The 19,013-nt window shown below is 36.1% G+C and overlaps 1 protein-coding gene across 1 annotated transcript in view; it reads left to right on the top strand.

The window, feature by feature from the left end:
- Positions 1-19,013, top strand: part of JMY (junction mediating and regulatory protein, p53 cofactor) — a 68,874-nt gene that overhangs the window by 21,891 nt on the left and 27,970 nt on the right. Inside the window, exons 2-4 of the mRNA XM_030470901.1 lie at positions 300-473; positions 11,517-11,667; positions 13,841-14,010. Of these exons, the coding sequence (XP_030326761.1) occupies positions 300-473; positions 11,517-11,667; positions 13,841-14,010 (495 nt within the window). The remainder of the gene's footprint in view (positions 1-299; positions 474-11,516; positions 11,668-13,840; positions 14,011-19,013) is intronic.

Genomic DNA, 19,013 nt, shown 5'->3' on the forward strand with positions numbered 1-19,013 from the left:
AGTACTAGGTTGCTTTCTGAGCTGTCTTTGCACTTGTATTTGTTACATTCCAGAGATATTTTGAAAGAAAACATCAATAGGAGTGCTGCACATCCTGAGTTCAGGTTATCAGAGATGTGCTCATACTTGACTGGTTAAACTCAAGATGTGGATGGGGGTTAAGATTTTGTTTGTTTGGTGATTTTGTGGGAGAGGGAATATACTGCAAGAGGATAGGCAAAAAAAAAAAGTTTTTTAAATTACTCACTTTTAGCAAGAATGTTTTAATACATTAATTAAAATTGACACTTTTTCTACAGCTTCTGGAAAGACATAAGAACACTGAAAGCATGGTAGAGCTGCTTGAACTGTATCAAATGGAAGATGAAGCCTACAGTAGTCTTGCAGAAGCTACCACAGAGCTTTACCAGTACTTACTACAGCCATTCCGAGATATGAGGGAACTTGCAATGCTTAGAAGACAGCAGATAAAGGTATGATAAAAGTAACTGAACTTCCTATTACTAGAGAAATCATGCTCTTTAGTTACTATTTACTACTTGTGTTATGCAGTGTATGCAGTGATGGTTTCTCCACTAGTTGTTGACCCTGTATTTCTGGTTTCTTCACTCAGAGGAGTGCTTTTGAAGAGTGAGAATGTCTCTGATTTTTACACCTGTTTGTCTTGCTGTGTTTGGCTGTTCAAATTCATTGTTGAATTTGATAGGTGAAACATAGAATTATATGATTATTGGGAATACTGACTAAAATATAAAATAAAGACATAGGTACACTATCTGTGCTGTTGTTATTTTTTTAGAAAGTTTACACAGGAAGTTACTTTACGTTTTAGTTTTCTGAGATAATCTGATTAGCCATGAAAAGTAAGTAGGTTTTCATCTAATGTTGTGAAATACTTAAACATGGAAGTGTATTAAAACTATACAATTTTGTGCAAAATTTAGCAGTATATTTTCCTAAGAGCTAAAAGAAGTACAGCCAGCTGAAGAATACTGCATTTTGGTAAAACTGTTTTGTAGCACGAATGTTTGTTTTATTTTAAAATAATTCTAATTTTAAATATTTTACCAAAAATAACAAATGTCACCTCCTTTATTGCATCTCAGAAGTACTTCTGATAAAGTCGTTATCTCCTGTGCAGATTATTAAGACTGTAGCCTTCTGATTCTTCTAGTATATGTGTTGTAACATAAAAACTAAAATAGGTCTGTTTTATTTGCAAATGTCAGTTTATCTCAGCTTGGCACCTGTTCAGTTAGCCAACATTGTTATTAATGGTTTAAATTTTAAAACGACAGCTTTTTTTCTCCTCTGGTTTTGATTATAGAATGAGGAAGGGAGGCAAGAGGATTTGTGATTCCAAAACTAGTTTTATTTTGAGCTATTGCTGTGTCCCTAAAGTAATTTTTTCAAAACATTCAGCAATCTGAAACTAACACAGTGAGGTAATGTGATGATATTTGAACTAGAAGTGCGGAATTATAAATGCTGCTGCATAGAGAATTGGGAAAAATATTTTTTCAGATGTATTATATGGCTGAAGGTTATGAACACTATATTTAATGTAAAGCCTTCTTTAAAGCATGATGAAATAGTTCCCATTTTATTTGAATTTGTCACAGAGGAAAAGATAATTTGGGTTTTCTTTATTTTTTTCTTTTTTTTTTTACAAACGGGTAAAGGTAAATATGCTGACCAGTAAATATGAGTTGTGTTGGGTTTTGTTTTGTTGGTTTTTTATTGGTTTTGTTTTTTTGGTTTTGTTTTTTTCTAACCTCAATAATCTCTTGAATTCCAATTTTAAAATAACTTATTTTCTACTTTTCCTGAAAGAATAACCTTGGTAACTTTCAGGGACATGTTCTTGTGGTTGGTTATTTTAGTTGTACATAGTTGAATCAAATGTACATTAAGTTCTTTTCCTAACTTGGCAATTTTTGAGTTATAAAACTTGGTCATCTGTATTATGTGGTAGAGAAAGATGCCATCTCTTGTTTTTCATTTCATTGTTTGAGAGAAAGCAGTACTTGTATCTATGATGACAAAATATATATTACAGTGGGTAGCTAGGGTGGAAGAATTACTTTATAAATAGAACTTGCGCATGCAATGGTTTGTGTTAACTTGCTGCATATGTTTTTCTGGCAGGCTTAGTAATGGAACAAAGATCATTGGGTTTCAGTAAACCCTAATGGCTGGGGTTAGCTCCATTTTCATGCGTAACATAAATGTTGCTGATATTTACTACCTCAGTGAAATGAGAGCTGTGACCATATACTGTTTATGTGTGAAGAGTGACAGGAGAAAGATAAAGTTTGGATGTAGGGCACGGTAAGGAATGAAAAATCTGCATAATGTGTTAATAAAATGAAAAAATAAATTACAAGGTGATCAAACCCCAGGTGAAATCAGGGAGAGGCTTTCTTTTTTCATGCCCTTTTTTTTTTTCTTTTTCTCTTTTTTCTTTTTTTTTCTTTTTTTTTTTCTCTTTTAATGTACTTAGTACTAGATTACAGAGAAAATGTAAGATGAATTGTTTCATAACATGTATGTAGATGCCAGTAAAACTTTTGACGCAAGCATTCTCAATGGTCTGAACTGGACTGGATTTGCTTAACTGAGAACTGGTAATATCTTGATGCAGGTGAGAGATTACAGTCATCATTACCTCTCAATTCATCTTCAGACATGAGAACATTAAAATGTTCTTATATATTAAAAGCTCTATTAGCTTCATTACATACATATTGATTATTTTCACTGACATGTTAATTCACTTGAATGTGAGGTGTTTTTAAGGACTTTAAAAACACTAATGTTAAGGTCTAGCACTGGAAATAAGAGATGAGAGCAGCATATAGCTTCATAACTAAACTTTTTCTTTTTTCTTTGTTAAGTCACAGAATGCTTTATTATAATGTGCTTCCCTTTCAAGGAGATACTGATATTATTGAAAATATAACTCTGGGTCAACTGTATGTGGCTTTATTTATTGGCTTTATACTTGATGGTGAATTGCAGTAGTGAACCTTATAACTAATTTGACTGTAATTTGTGTAAAATGAAATACTTAGAAATAAATTACGATGCATTGAACATTTTGAATTTTGGTTTTAAAAAGTATTTTCATGAAGTACAAAACAAGCTCACAGGACAAGATAAATCTAGTCATGAGGATAGCTAGAAAAAGAGAGTTCTTTAAGAAGATACTTAGAGAATACTTTGAAAAAAGTCTCACAATCAACTGAATATGTTCTGGGGAAGAGGAATGGATGTCAATGCTTCATACTCTAATTTATAGTGCTGCTTTCATATGTCAAATGAATGAGTTCTGTATTACTAAATCCATGTTTTTATCAGTGGCTCTTGAATAACTGATGTCTTAGTGAGCTGATTTTTGAACTATACTTTTAATAATATTTTTGAGTGCATGGTAGTCTTGCAGTTAGAAACATGAAAACAAGGCTACACGGGTCACATAGAAGGACACAAAAGCAGCAGTCATTAAAATGTATAGATTACTTGCATTGTAATCAGCTCAATTTAATTCCTCTGACTTTTGCAACTCACACCCTCTAGTACTTACAGACTAGTGACTTGCAGAAAACAAGGTGACAAAAAACTCTCTGGTAAGAAACCTCAAGGTAGTACTCAGTGGAGTGACTGAAATACTTCAGAGAGTTCTTAAATTACTTTTAGTATAGCTGTAGTTGAAGGTGTGTCCTAACATCGTCAGAAATGATAGTTGATTAAACATGGCTTTTGAAAAACATGTAGAGTATGGAAGAAATGGTAGCACAAGTTTATGCTAATTAAGGTTGTAAACTTTGTTGAAATACTGCTTTCTTTTTTTTTGAGAAACTGGTATAATATGCTGAATTACGCTGTGATAGTCCTTATATTACAGTCTCAAAGTCTGTTTCAGAAGGGTTGTGTGCCAGTTTGTTTACATTCTGAACTATAAATCCTCTAAACTATTGTATGAACTCTTAGCAAAATATTATGCCTACTTAAAATCAGCGGTTTATGGGCTTTCTGAAAAAATAATGTTCTAAAGAGGCTGTGTGTGGAAGTACAGGCTGGTAGTCTGAATCGGTGAGGAAACTGAACTCTTGCTGTGAGGTTGCTGATTACAAAACTGTGGCATGTATCTGATCACTTAGATTTACCTGTCTGCAGAGTGAAATGCTTTAACTTGATTTAGCACTCAAGCTCACTTGCTTAAACAAGTTTTCAAATAACTAGCAGAATATATCTTATTAAAAATAGATTTTATTTATTTTTATTTTTTTTTTTTCCTTAAAAGCTTTCTCTTTGAAAGTGAACTTTTTTTAGCCTGGAGCTCAGCCAAGGAAGCAGAAATGTAAATAAAGGTTTTATGATATACTCATGGATAAATAAGGAAGGTATAATGTAGAGTGTACAATTTAGCTTAATTCTGTCAATTACCATTATAAAATACTGTAACTCAGTGGTTTAAATGCTCCTCTGTATACACTGTTATGTGTATACATACAGTGGGGAAAAAAAAAAATTGAATCATCTCAGTCATTCCTCTTACTCTTGCCATAACCTTACTCTTCTATGATTTTTCTCTGCTGAATATTACTTCATTTTTCAGCATTCTCCGTAGTTCTGGAAAAAACATTCACCACTGCACTTTGCAGTACAGTGACATTATTGTTCAGTCTTCTTTCTGTATGTCCTAACATCTTGTTTGCTTTTTCGTTTGTTACTTCCTTTACAATCTTTATTTAATGGTGTATGTCATTCTCCTATGTCTTGATTGATAATCAAAACCCCCATAGTTTGTGTTGCTAGTCACAGGTTCCAGATATTTTAAGGAATCTGGACCATCCAATCTAAGTTAGTTTGCATGTGTTAACATTAAAGTCCAGGTCAGTATTCATTACGATAAACCAAATAAAACTGTAAAGCCCTTTTTACAGCTGAATGCTTCAACTTAATATATTTGGGGCTGTACATCTGAAATTATAACGTATTTTGAGAAGTAGTGCTGGGTTTGTGTTACCAGTTGGGAGCATAGTTAAAATATGTAAGACTAACTTTGAGAAATCCCTGAATAGATCATGAAGCTGAAATACATGCTTTCTGGCTGCTATATCCAGCAGGCTGTGGTTGGAATTAGTTGTTTGGCCTCCTGGAATGTGTCAAAGGAACATAGTTGAGTGAGCTGAAACACTCCTTTATGTATGAAGCTGTTCCTTTTTGTATATTGCCTCTGCCATCTGTAGTACTCTCCCAACTTACTTTCTTTTGTTCTTACAATTAATGGACCAGATGTTATTACAGCTCATGTTTTTCTCCTTTTTTGCCTCTTACAAGACCGTCTAAAAGAGAGATAATAAAGGGAGCTGGAGAGATGTCACAGATCCCTGAGTAAGCTATAATGTGATCTGGCCTAAGTCTTTTTCTGTCAAGTCTTGTCTCAGCAGTCTGCAGGAAGAACCTGGAAAGTATTAAAGACCCTTGAGGACTATTTATTTATATAGAAGATATAAATATATATCTTTACGATATAAAACTTAAAAATCCTGTAGTTGCAGGCCTGTTTGTTGTATCTTCTCACAATAAACTTACTTTATACTCTTCAGAACTTCACAACAATCTGAGCACTTTTCTAGAGAAGAATGTTTCCAGTAGAAAAGCCTTGCCTCTCTGATTCATTCTCACCTGCTCACAGGCTAGATGAGGGACTTCCTTTCAGTTTGTTTGCTCTGAAGAACTTGTTTTCTTCCAGAAACATATCCATATGGTGTAGAAATGCATTCTTTTATATTCCATTGCTCTGAAGCAATAGTTGATGGAAATATGTTTACACAATGTGTTGAAGTTAATGGCTCTGCTGTTTCTTGTGTGCTTTACGACAACTACTTTTGTGAAAGCCATCATAATTTTCTTAGTTGCAAAGCGTTATCTGAAGTAAAGCTTGCAAAACATGAAAGTATTCAAAAGCAAGTTTCATCATCATTGGGAAAAAAAATTTTAGTCGGTTTTATCATGAGGCTTGGATTCTTCTCAAAGAAAATATAGTTTTAGGAAGAATAGCTGGAATGAGTTTTTTGAGAAAGTGTTTATTAGAAGAGAAAGTGTAGATTTGGCTATGTGATCTAGTTGTGAAAAGAGAGGGGTTTCTGTTAGATCATACTTTCTCCAGAACTTTGAGTCCAAATGAAGAACTTCCAGACCAAAAAGTGAGTTTGAGAGAATGTAAGGGAACTTAAAAGCCTGTTAGATTAGGTGACTATATCAGAGTTTCTTAATTTTTAACTAAAATAAATTTTTACTGAATCAAAAATACACAATATGTTTAAAAGAAGTGCCAATTAGATGAACGCACTTCTTCATTTTTCTTTCCTTGCTGCCCATTTCAATTCTTCGGTGCCTTCTCTTAGTCATATTAAGCATGGACAATAGTAATTTAAAAAATGTGTTTCTTTTTAGTCTGCAAAGTGACCTGTGCTCTCTTATGGACTATAAAAGCAAAAGATGCCGGCATCATAAAGGCATGCAGTGAGCAAAATGAAGCATAAATGTGTTATGCATGCATTGCAAACATTAATGGAATGCAGAAGGACAAAAGAGCTTCCTTTAATACCATAATGAGAGTATTGTCTGATGTCAAAGTGGTAATTATTGAAGCCAACATAGAAAACACAGTCTTCAAAACTCATGAGCTTACTCATGTTGCTATTTAATGGTCCACATGTGTTTCCCTTTTTAAGTTCTTAGCTACGGTAAACGAAGTGGTCATTTCCAGCATGAAGGTGTTGCAGGTGGGGAGGAAAGCTGCTGTATATTCTTCTTAAGCTGTTTCCTTCAGAGGCAGGTTCCCTGTCTTTCCACCTCAACTTCTCTGGCTATTACACTTGTGATCTTCCCTTAGTTAAACTACCTATATTTTTTTTTCCCCGCATGGTCTTGCTTTGTAGTTCCTATGATGACATACAACTCTAAATTATGTAAATGTATCCAAATTATGTTATTTAAATTGAATATTATGATTTAATTTATATTTGTGTGTATTTGCTGTAGTGGCGTAATAGTGGACTGGAACATAACGCTCATATGCCCATTTAGCAAGTGGGACTGCGTATTTTTTACCACTATATCTCAGTTGTTCATCTTTGTTTTTCCCTTGTGGGTGTCCTGCCCAGCAAGGATGACAAGCATAAATTTCATTAATTACTGGGAGATTATAATAATTTTCTAGGTAGGTTGCATTCAAAACTGGTAATTCTGCTCTCAAGTGATCAGTGATTGACAGTTTTTATATTCACGATGTGGCTATTGTTTTTTTCATGTTTCCTCAGAGTGTGGCAGGTACATGACCAAAGGTGGCTGTTAGTATGCCCTTTGTCTTTCAGTTTGTCACAGTTATTTTGTTTTGATTATAAAGAATGATAGTAATTACTTTCGAAAGGTTGCTAGCAGTATTTCTTTGACACTGTTTTTTTTGTTTTGTTTTTTTGCGGATTGTTTTTTGGTTTTTGGTTTTTTTTTTTCTTTTTTTTTTTTTCTTTTTTTTGGGGGGGGTGGATGTTGTTGGTAACTGTTTTTCTTTGTTGCATTTGTTGATGGAGAGATTGGATCTGGTGGAACATCCTGGCTGGATGGGAAGAAATTACTTTTCCCTTGGGAGCACTGTAACGTGTTTGGGTCAGTGGAGAGGCTCTTAGAGGCCACAGGGTGTGTATGTCAGGCAAGACCAGAAAAGTAAGCTTGGGCAGGAACTGGGAGAAGCAGGGAGCGGCAGACAGCTAGACCCCAGAGACTGCAATTTCCAAGGTAGAAAAGAGGACTCTTAAAGTTTGCTGCCACTCAGAAAGTTATTGACAAAGCTGGGAAGCAAGGACCTGTGGGGTCTGTTTCAAGGACACAGTGGGGTCTGTTTTCATAGAATACCTTTCTGGAGTCTCCTTCTGACAAGTCTGCTTTCCCCAAAATTGAATCCTCTTATGAAGTGAAATATTAAAGCATCTTGATTGATTTCCCTCTTCCTTGCATGAGAATGTTTCTGGCTGCTCTATGTGAAAGACTACCTATGTTTGTAATGCACAGTACCAAGCTCCTGATGTACTGATAGTTAACTTCCATGAACTTTATTTTTCAATTCATTTGATTCCTACTGCCCTGTGAATGGTCTGAGATTACTCCTGCTGTCAGCACGTGGCCACAGGGCGTTAACTAGACCATCCAAAGAGTAACAAAGATCTCTGTGGCTGAAGACTCCAGGAATCAGCAAGGGAGCCTGGATCTTCAGAGCATTTGTGGCTCTTGGTTATTCTTGAACTTTCTTATTCTGAATTTGTCATCCTGAACCTTGATTGCCTCTTGCTGGCAAAGCTGTTAAATGGTTGTTGGAACAAGTATTCTGGTCTAACAGCTTTAAGTGTGAAACGAGCAAGATTTTCAGCTTAGGATTTGTCCTCAGCTCCTAGCTAGCCACCTTTTTTAAGGAATCAGCTTTTTCACCTCCACAGGCACCTAATTCTGACTTCACCTGTTCACTTTGAAACAATGAGAACCTCCTCTCTTGTCGTGGTTTAACCCTGGCTGGTAACTAAGCAGCACCCAGCTGCTCGCTTTCTTCATCTCCATGAGATGGGGGAGAAAATGCGAAGACTAAAAATGAGAAAACTCATGGGTTGAGATAAAGACAGTTTAATAGATTAAGCAAAAGCCATGTGTGCAAGAAAAGCAAAATAAGGAATTACTTCCCATTCACCACTTCCCACCAGCAGGCAGGTGTTCAGCCATCCGCAGGACAGCAGGGCTCCAGCACGTGTAGTGGTTACTTGGAAAAACAAGCGCCATCACTCCAAATGTTGCCCCTTTCTTCTTCCCCCAGCTTTATGTGCTCAGCATGATGCCATATGGTGTGGAATATCCTTTGGGTCAGTTGGGGTCAGCTGTTCTGGCTGTGTCCCCTCCCAGCTTCTTCTGCACCCCCTGCCTACTCGCTGGTGGGGTGGCATGAGAAGCAGAAAGGCCTTGGCTCTGTGTAAGCGATGCTCAGCAGTAACTGAAACATCCCTGTATTGTCAACAGTGTGCAGCACAAATCCAAAACACAGCCCCATCCCAACTGCTGTGAAGAACATTGTCACAGCGAAAACCAGCACATCCCTCCTCCATCATTTCATGGCTTGAGAGCCAGAAAGATGCAAAGTCCAAACATGAACCTTAGCTGTACCCTTGTCTTTGTACTAGAAGACACTCTAGAAGAATCATAATATATTCATGGTCAACCATTCTAAGGAGTTCAACTGTCTTGCTAGATAACAAGCTGTGTAGATATAGGCTATAAGACTGTATAAGCATCAGGACAGGTCAGCTCAAGCAGCATTTGGGAGATACATCTGTCCTGTGTCTTTTGGAGGCTCCTTTCACACTTCTGTTAAGCATGCCACTGTTGCTGCAGCCTTAAGGTGTGATGTTGGTCTGTTCTTGTTCATGCAACTACTTGGGAACCTCCTTCCAGACAGTAGTTATTTGTGGAGTGTGCTGCTTGGTGTCTTCTAAACGTGAATGTGTACATGAACAGATGTACAAAGGGAAAGTATACATCAATAACTTTACCAGGTTGAAGTGGTTCACCCTCATAAACATTTGCAACCCTGTCATCTTCCTTGTTTCCCCAGTTTCTAAAGCTTTGCAAGATCATGACCATCTACTTATGGCTGTGCATAAATGTGCATACTTCTGTGGGAATTGGTAAAGCAAAGGCTTCTTGGGGTTTTGGGGTTTTTGTGCCTTGCTATACGAATACCCTGAGTATGAATGATGGCATGGATGACATACTTGGGATTGCAGTTAATGAAAAGGTGCTTCCCTTTTTTTGTTATTTGTAGATACTTGTTCCAGGAACAAAGATAAGATTGTATTATGCTGTCCTAAATCTCTGTAGCTTGCACCATGTGTGAATAATGTTTTGGCAGGCTAAACTCTATGAAGAAATGTTACTTCAAGGCTTCTTACTCTCCTGGAAATGATACATACAAGAATTACTTCCATTACTCCGTGACCCTATGTCAATTCCAGTATCAAATCACCTCATCGTTACCAAGGAATAGAAAAAGGAAGAGTTTTAACTGTATTGATTTTTATCCTGCTTCTCAAAGCTGTTTCTGAGTAGTGTGTAAATGGAAAGCGTTAATTTCACCAGTCATCATTCACTAGTATGTACATAGTTCGACATTTATTTGGAAACTATTGTCCGTTGACTCATAAGTATTCTATGTGGGAATCATAGAATCATAAAATTATTTAGGTTGGAAAAGACCTTTAAGATCATCATGGCACATATGTGCTCCATTGATTTATGTGTTAGAGCCTATCTAGTAAAACTATTATTCATTTATTATTTGTCCACATTTTTATTTTGCCTATTCCCTTTTGAAGGGTTTTGGAAATATATAAGTAGATTAAAATACGTTATTAAACTACTTCATACATTTTTCAATAAATTAAGAATTACTTAGAAGGCATCTATGTGTTTTTACTTGTAAAAATAACCTCTCTAAGATGTAGGATAAGTGGATGTACAGACATCCTGAACAGTCAGTTAAAAACCTACTGTTCATAGCTCAACTATAGAGTGGAATGGCTCTCTGAGGCCAAACTGAAGATTTGTGAAATCAAGCGTAGTATTTGAGGCACTAGAACTTCAGGTTAACATATCTGGGGACATAAAAGATTATAAGCACTTTTGGGTTTGGGGAGTTTTGTATATACTAGGGAGGTGTCTTCGTGATTGATGAAAAATATTGACAATTAATTGGCTTTGGTATTGCAGGAGCAGGCTTAAATATTTAGTTGCCCAGATACATAGTCTGTTGTCTGTGGTGGGACTATACAATAGCTTCTAAAAACTGTAAAAATTTCTAGTTTGGGGAGAGAAAGCTATGTTTTTAATATTTTTTAAAAGAAACTCTAAATCTTTTCTGGCTTCAAATAGTTGCCACTTCAAAATAAAATTGCCTTGATCTTGTCAATGAAATGATATTTGAATTCCCAGGCACTAGAAAATATGTTTTAAAAAGTCAACTATAACAAACAAAAACTACTAAATTGCTGATGATTACTTACCATTACCCCAACACATCCCTTGTTTACAGCTTCATTCTGACTGAAGAACATTCGTTTACTTCAGAATGAAATATTCCATGCTGGAAAAAAGCCTGGATGAAACATGCTTCTTATCTGAAGATAGTAAGATATTTAACAAAAAAGATACTGACAAATCAAATGTACGTGTGGTTTTTTGGTGCTTCCAGCAACACTAGCAATGAAACCATAGATGTACTTTTTCAACAGAAAGCAGCACTTCAAAGAGGCTTTTTTTTCTGTTGAATGGAAGTCGGTACTTTTTTCTCTCTGCTGTGCCCCTCCCACCCCCCCTTTTTTTTTTTCTTAGCCACCTTGAAACTGGTCGCTGTTAGCAAAATAGAAACAATTAATTGTGTTGCTAATTATGGACTGATTTCTTTTCAGATCTCAATAGAGAATGACTACCTAGGACCCAGAAGAATTGAGAGTCTGCAGAAAGAAGATGCTGACTGGCAGAAAAAAGCTCACATGGCTGTGCTTTCTATTCAAGATCTTACAGTTAAATACTTTGAAATAACAGCTAAAACACAGAAAGGTAGTTACAGTTTACTATCCCTCAAATAAAAGATCTTTAAAAATTTATTTCATGTTTAGCATGTTCTATATTGTACTGGGATTTATTTATTTTTTTCATCAGTCCTCCATGAAGGAAATGCAGTTGTCATTACCATTTGTTTTTACTTCTGTGTCTATTTGAATCTTTTACCAATAAGCCTTTTCAAAACATCAGAAGTGATCAGAGTAGAAATCTTACATAAAAGTTTCACAACCACTTTCTCAATGTGATTGTATTAGCTACACGGTACGTTTGCAAAGGATTTAGGGAGCATAGAGTCCTGATGAATTCTGTCCTTTGTACTGGATGTGGCAGACCACCACAGTAAGTGTTTATTACCTTTCAATTCATTTCCTTTTCCTGTCTCCCCTGCCTTTCGGTATTTTTTTTTCCATAGCTCTAAATACTGAACAACAGCTCAGTTTAAGTAGTCAGTGAAAACTTCTCTGTTCTGAAGTCTTGGATATAACCTTGGCATTTTTATGCCTGAGGTATGCAGCAGTTTTACTAAAGAGTTGGTGCAGTAAAATCAGGTCATATGACTTGCCACATACATCTGCACTCTCATCCTTGTACCGTTTTAACTTAAATAACCAGTTTATTGGAGCAAACACACCTTGTCACCTCTTGACTTCCTTGTCACCTCTTTTAGTAGTTTGGCTGTGGGCTACCACTGACAGAGTTTATGTCTCTCTGTCTTCCATGCCTGACTGTGGGTTCCTATTTCTTTCTTTGCCTTGGTGATAGTGATTGTGCAACCAGATGAGCTGTATGCCTGGGGGAAAATCTTTTTTGATGGGTTTCCTGTCATCTCACTGCATGACTGCTAGATCTGCCTCAAGAGAAGCAGTCACTGCAAAATGATTCCTTTCGATGACAACCCACGTTAAGCGTAACATGAAACTCCTTTTTTTGAAAAGTGACTAAACCAGTTCAGGAATGAATTTAATTAGAGCAAATTCTAAATGTATTTAATCAGTTTAGTTGTTTTTTCACTATGACAAAGGCAGCAAATAAAATACTCCACTGGTTGAAGAACATATATTTACAGTTACTTACTTCCTTTTTTTTTTTTTTTTCTGTTCACATACTTTTTTTTGTGTACAGCAGTTAGGATTGTGGGGAAAACCGCTGAGAAATAGAATGCCTGGAGACTGTTTATAACCATAGACCTTCGGTATACAGGTTGCTTGCCTGGGAGTTTTTTTGGCCTCCTGCTGAGCACAGGATGGTCTTACATACCAAAATACTAACAGATGGCATGGGAAAACTGCATGAGAACATAGAAGTATTTTTTATTACCTGTCAACAGCATTTAATATCTTCTAGCACCTGAACACTACCCTTCTGACTGTGTGACTTTCATGGCTTTTGCTTTACAAAGCTGAGTGTACAGCATCATGTGATTGTCTATATATTAAAAATGGTGAAAATCTCATATGTGTCATCTTAGATGTCTGGGGCTCAAGAATAGAAAATCTGAATCAGGCAAAGGGCTCTTGCTACTCTGAAGGCTTCCTGAAAAGATTATTAGTCTCTCATATTTAGTCTCTCATATTAAAACTAATTTGTTTAGTTAATTTAATTTTGTTACAGCCTTTATTTTGAGTTTAAAGATAGCTGTTATTTAATTTAGTATTTTCATAGAATTGCACTTGGTCAAGCTGAAATGTTTGTTTTTAAACTGTAATTCTTTTCACTCTGCAGATTTGTTTAAACTTATAACTGCAATATAGAAGTTATTAAGGGAAACTGGAGACTTCAGTAGCTGATAATTGGCCCTTTTAGAAGCAGGGAGAATTTGCGATACAGTTCCAGACCACATGGTAGCATTAATGAGATTTTTATTACGTTAGGATTTCTCAACCAGTGGTTCAAGTTTTCAGCTACTGTGTGTTCAGAGTGGTCCCTCTTGGATAACGAAAATCAGAATTGTAATGATAAAAAGATCAACAAATAGCTAAGTGCAGTTTATATGAGTCCTAAGAGTACTTATATCCTGGATTTGAAAATTAGTACTCTCTGGAATAACTATTAGCTAAGAGAACTTTGAATGCTTTTGGGTACAAATGTGTGCATTGTCTCTGCAGTAGGATCACTGGTGATCTGAAGAGTAGGCTGGTAAGCTGTCTGCCTTTTCTTCTCTCTCTAGCTGTGTATGATCGAATGCGAGCAGACCAGAAGAAGTTTGGTAAGGCAGCATGGGCAGCAGCAGTGGAACGTATGGAAAAGCTTCAGTATGCAGTTTCTAAGGAGACTTTGCAGTTGATGCGTGCTAAAGAAATTTGTTTGGAGCAGAAGAAGCATGCACTGAAAGAGGAGGTAATTTTTCATACTAATAAATAGAAAAATAAAACATGCAGAAAACCCCAAACCTTAAAGAATGTTGATGTACTTAAAAACAAACAAAAACCTCCCCAACTTTCAAGTCAAAACCCAGACTTAAAAGTAATTTTTTTTCCAACTTGTAATAGTAGAAGTCTGTATTTGAACTTTTACTACACTCTACCATGTTAGAATAAGTTGAAATGTAGGTGTGGTGGGTTTTGTGCCACTTACATTTTCTGTTCACCTTTTTCTGGTTAGTTAACCAGGAAGACAGTTTTTACTGTTACTGTTTACAGCTGTCTACTGAGATTAATAAAATCAAGAGAAGGGGTAGAGCAGAAATCTGCTGCTATGTAATCTCCATGCTTTAGCTCCTTGAGGCATAACCACCTTTTCAAAATAGTTCTAACATTCCAGATGGCATGTGTCTGAACATTAGTAAATATGTAGATGTTGTACTATTATACTGTACTCTCTTTGTCTCTGCTTACCCTAATTATTAAGGCAGTCTTCGTGTGGGGCTTGTGCTAGCTGCAGCTTTTCTGAAGAAAGAGTGCATACTTTAAACTGTGTTTAAATGTCTTAGCAGAAATCCCCCATATTTACTAGGTTTTATGACACCTCCTAAAAATGCTACAAATCCTCTTTTAAAATTTGCTTTCATACAGATATTTGGTGCTAAGAACTTTGTCATACTAATGTTAATTTACATTCTGTCCAATTGGTGGTTTTTTTAGAGCACTTTTCAAATGTTTCAGCAAAATTTGACTAAATCAGTGGCTCTGTTGTGAGAAGGTTATCTGGAGAACTCACGATTTTAGTGCTGTATAGACTGGTAGGTTTATAAGCCTGGTAGACTATGTGCCTATCTTAGTAGCTTCTGTAGGACACAGCTTGATCTGCAAGGAAGAGAGAATACCTGCAAAATCTGGACCATGAAAAAAAAGTTCGCTCCATTTCAATGCTCTTCAGAATTAGAAAGTCAAGAGTTGAAACCTGAGTTTATCAGGCTGTTGCTGTTTTCAGCTCGATGAGAGAATCTAGGAGTACTAATTGGAAACACTATTGAAGATGTTCACATATTTAGAGGAGGCACATGTCATCTTTTCTGTAGCACATCTTATTTTTCTCCCAGTAGAGACCTTCCATGAGTTTTATTGAATGAGATCTCAGTCTGGTAAATAAGTAAGTGTTTGTTTAGATGTGCAAAAGCATTAGGGGCTGTGTACGAAAAAGGAGAGGTTTGTTCTAGTATACAGCAACAGGTGAGAGGCCCTGAACTGAGAGTTTGGGGCTTTTTGGGGACAGAGAAATGAGGAACATGTGATGGGCGTGTATGGGCATGGTGGTTTGGCATGATGTATTATTTGGCAAGGTGTGGAGAGCTTGGATCAAAACGTGATGATGGGGAGATATGAGGACCAGGTTCTGTTTTTGCTTTGAGAATGTAAAAGCTGAAGTATGCAAAGTTGAATGTGACAAATGTGACTGGGATCCCATATTGGAGAACAAGGGTTGCAGTCTGAGGAGAAAAACAAAACAACCTTTCCTAGCAAACCATTTAGTTGCTGTTTTCTAGGCACAGAAGATAAAACCAGGATATTCCTTTAAAAAGACTAAAATGTTTGAGAAACTAATTTATCAGGGTTTGAGTTGAGGATTAAGACAGAAAGAATGACATTTCAGAACTGACTGTTTATGAGGACAGTGTTGGTGTTCAACAGGTTGTCTATGAAACTTTGAACATTTACTCTTGGAAAAGAAAAAAGTTTATATAAACCAGTAGTACACCCTTTCGAGGGGAAAAGATCTTTCTTTTAGTGTCTGAAAATTTTCCTGATAGCCCAGGATGCTAACTGTGAGTGATTATCTTCACTTCACTTTCATGATATTTTGTCCTGTAGTATCATGGCCTGACTATAATTGACTCCTGATACTTGATTGGTTGGAGGAATACTTTTGTTAAACAAGTTGCTAGGTATGAGTGAGAGCCTTTTACAGTGGTCAGAGTGCTCCATATTTCCCTTAAAATAATTTAGAAATTCTTTAAAATTATTTTCTGTTGGTTTTGAGGATGAGTTTCTATATTCACACTGAAAATCTTGAGTTTTTCTTCTAAGTTTTACTCCCTTCTGAGATTTCTCAGTCAGCAATAGTGATGAATTAAAATGAATACTTGAACTAGAGAACAGTCAGGATTCACACAGGGTGGATTGAAACATGGCTTTGAATTTCATTTGGCAGTAACAGGTTACTTAAAAGGCTGGATAATAGAAAATGTAATAATAGCTATTAATACATATTGCTAGGAAAAAGTAATATGAATTTTTACCGTGAACTGCAAGTTAATTACTTTGTAAATGACAGCATTTGAGAATGACCATAGTCTTATAATGTGGCCGTAGCAACACAATTGAACCACCAACGCAGCAGAGTAGTACAGCAGCAGATGCTCTCCAGTCTGTCAGTCAGGTATTTCCAGCAAAGGGATAAGTGTTAGTGTCACTGCACATGGAGTTGCGAGATTTCTTCTACACCTTTCTTCCACATGTTTCTGGTCACCCGAGAAAGATTGGTTCTAGCCGGAGCAGTTACGCAGAGGGCTACCACAGTGATGACAGGAATGGCAAATCTGTGTTACCAGAGAAGTTGAAGTTGTTCTGACAAATAAAATGAAGGTTGAGATAATAGAAAATTGCTTTTTATAAAAATATTAAAGGGAATAAATATTAGTCAAGAGCAACGCATGTTACTGTTCAGTACTGGCACAAGAACAAATGGTATTATCTGATTGTGAATACACTGGAAATCTGGAAGATGTTTCCTGGCAGTTAGAAGAGAGTATCTGGAACAGACTTGCAGTGGGAGTAACAAACACAGATTTTTGTGGAAGCTTTTTGTTTTGTTTTTGTTTTTACAAAAGCAGAATAAGAACAACAACAACAACATGGAAATTATTTTAAGAACACACATTATGAAAGCAGTTCATTTTAGATTTGTCTGGAAGTATTTCATGATGGTGGAAAGCTGGATTTGATGGCACTCACTTCTGTATTTCATGTTTGACTATATTTCTATTAATTTTGTCATCTATCCCCTTAGTATGTGTGCTTATACTTCGTGTCAGAGGCTTTCTGTATTAACATGTTATATCTTAGTAACCACACATGCGTTTACAGATGATATATTTCTTCCTTAGAACTATTAAGAAATCTAAGCTCCTGCTGAAGTTCTTCACTTAAGGGCCAGACAGATTAAATTACTTGCTTGAGTTAATGCAGGAAGTTGTGGCATAGCAGGAAATTGAACTCTGATCACCCCAGTTCTAGTTCTTTGTCCAACTGCAAAATGTTTATTCCCTGTAACATTCCCACATTAAAGTTCTTTATGTTTCTTTCACTATATTGATCAGCCTGACACCTACCAAGGAGGCAGCAAATTACTAGTACAGATCAGATAGCAACTTGCAACGTTAAGAATTGAACAACTCTTAAATTTTTAACAAGAAGTGCTGAAATTTTCCTGAGAGTGATGATATTGTTTTGAATTACCACACATATATAAGATCTCACATAAAGTTTTAACATAAATGATTGAAATTAAAGGTTCTCATTTTTCTTTTTCATGAGGGGCTGTTAGGTAGCTAGGAATCCGTGAGAGCCATATGGCAATATTAAATTCCCACTGCTGTTGCACCTGAAAGTTGAATATACTGGTGTTGTACCCTTAGAACAGACTAGGTGGCTGGCAGCATCTGTAATGTATGCTTGTAGGGCTAAGATCTGGTTGTAAGATGGGTCCTTTGTCAGGCAGACACCAGTGCAGTGGAATGAAATACTGAGCTGCTATAACTTGATAAGCTGATACTTTTTAAGATGGGCTGTTTATATCTCTATTCAGTCTTTATACAAAATCTTTGGACTTAAATTTGGGAACATCTTGGGTTTTAGGAAAAAAAGGTATAAGTTTGAATTTCACAGTTCACTGGCAAAGCAAGTTGTGGTAGAAGTTTGAATGATAGTGCCTTAATTTAAGCAAATAAACAAACAAGACCTAAACAAAGAGAAAACTATAGACAAAACAAACAAAAAACTAAAATCCCCCCAAACTGTGACATTTTGTTGCTATAGTATATTTTTTTACAATGAGAAAACTGTTTGGAAATGCCAAAACCCAGGATAACCCTGCCTGACCGATGAACATTATCCCTGCTACATGGAAAAACTGGCACGTTCAAGAGTCAGTCCCTTTGTCTTGAAAGCTAACCTCTAAGTCACTCCAAATATGCCATCATTATATCATTTACTGTTCTGGTGACAGTTAGTAACTTAATATGGATGCAGAGTAATAGAATGGCATAACAAGGCATTTTGGTGTCACACTGCGCTGAAACAGACATTATCGATTGTAAAATTTATGGTATTAACTTAAGGACTTACTGAGTTATAATTTCACATTAATAATTGATATAAAAAAATGCAATCAATAAGTATACAATACAGTAGAAGAAATTTTTCAAATTGACATTACAAGAATTGATTCACAGGTCTTCTGTCTATTAATCTTATATGGAAAGAAATGTAATATACAGAACTGCTTCCTTAGTTTTTAACTGAGCTGTGAAATCCCTGTGAATGGATAATGATGCAGGTTCTAAAAGCTTACATGCAATAAAAAAAGGGATAGGACATATTTATGAAGTAAAATCCAGTAAGTCTATTCTGTATAAAGGGCAGCAGTGTGGCTTAAGCTGTGCTGCAAGCTGTGCTGGAGTCTGGTATGTTTCACCAGGAGGTATCACTGCACTGTCAGTACTATGTTTCATCTTCTGGTTATTTGTGGTTAACCTTTGTCCAAAACTGGGTAGTGAGTAAGATGGATCTTTGGTTTAATTCAGTAGAGATATCTTTCTATTTTAGTATAGCTATATTTAAACATATAGAAAAAATGTCAGATACTGAAGATGTCTGAAAGGGTGTGGCTGATCAAAACCTTAT

Source organism: Strigops habroptila, chromosome Z (genome assembly GCF_004027225.2).
Source record: "Strigops habroptila isolate Jane chromosome Z, bStrHab1.2.pri, whole genome shotgun sequence".
Taxonomy (NCBI): domain Eukaryota; kingdom Metazoa; phylum Chordata; class Aves; order Psittaciformes; family Psittacidae; genus Strigops; species Strigops habroptila.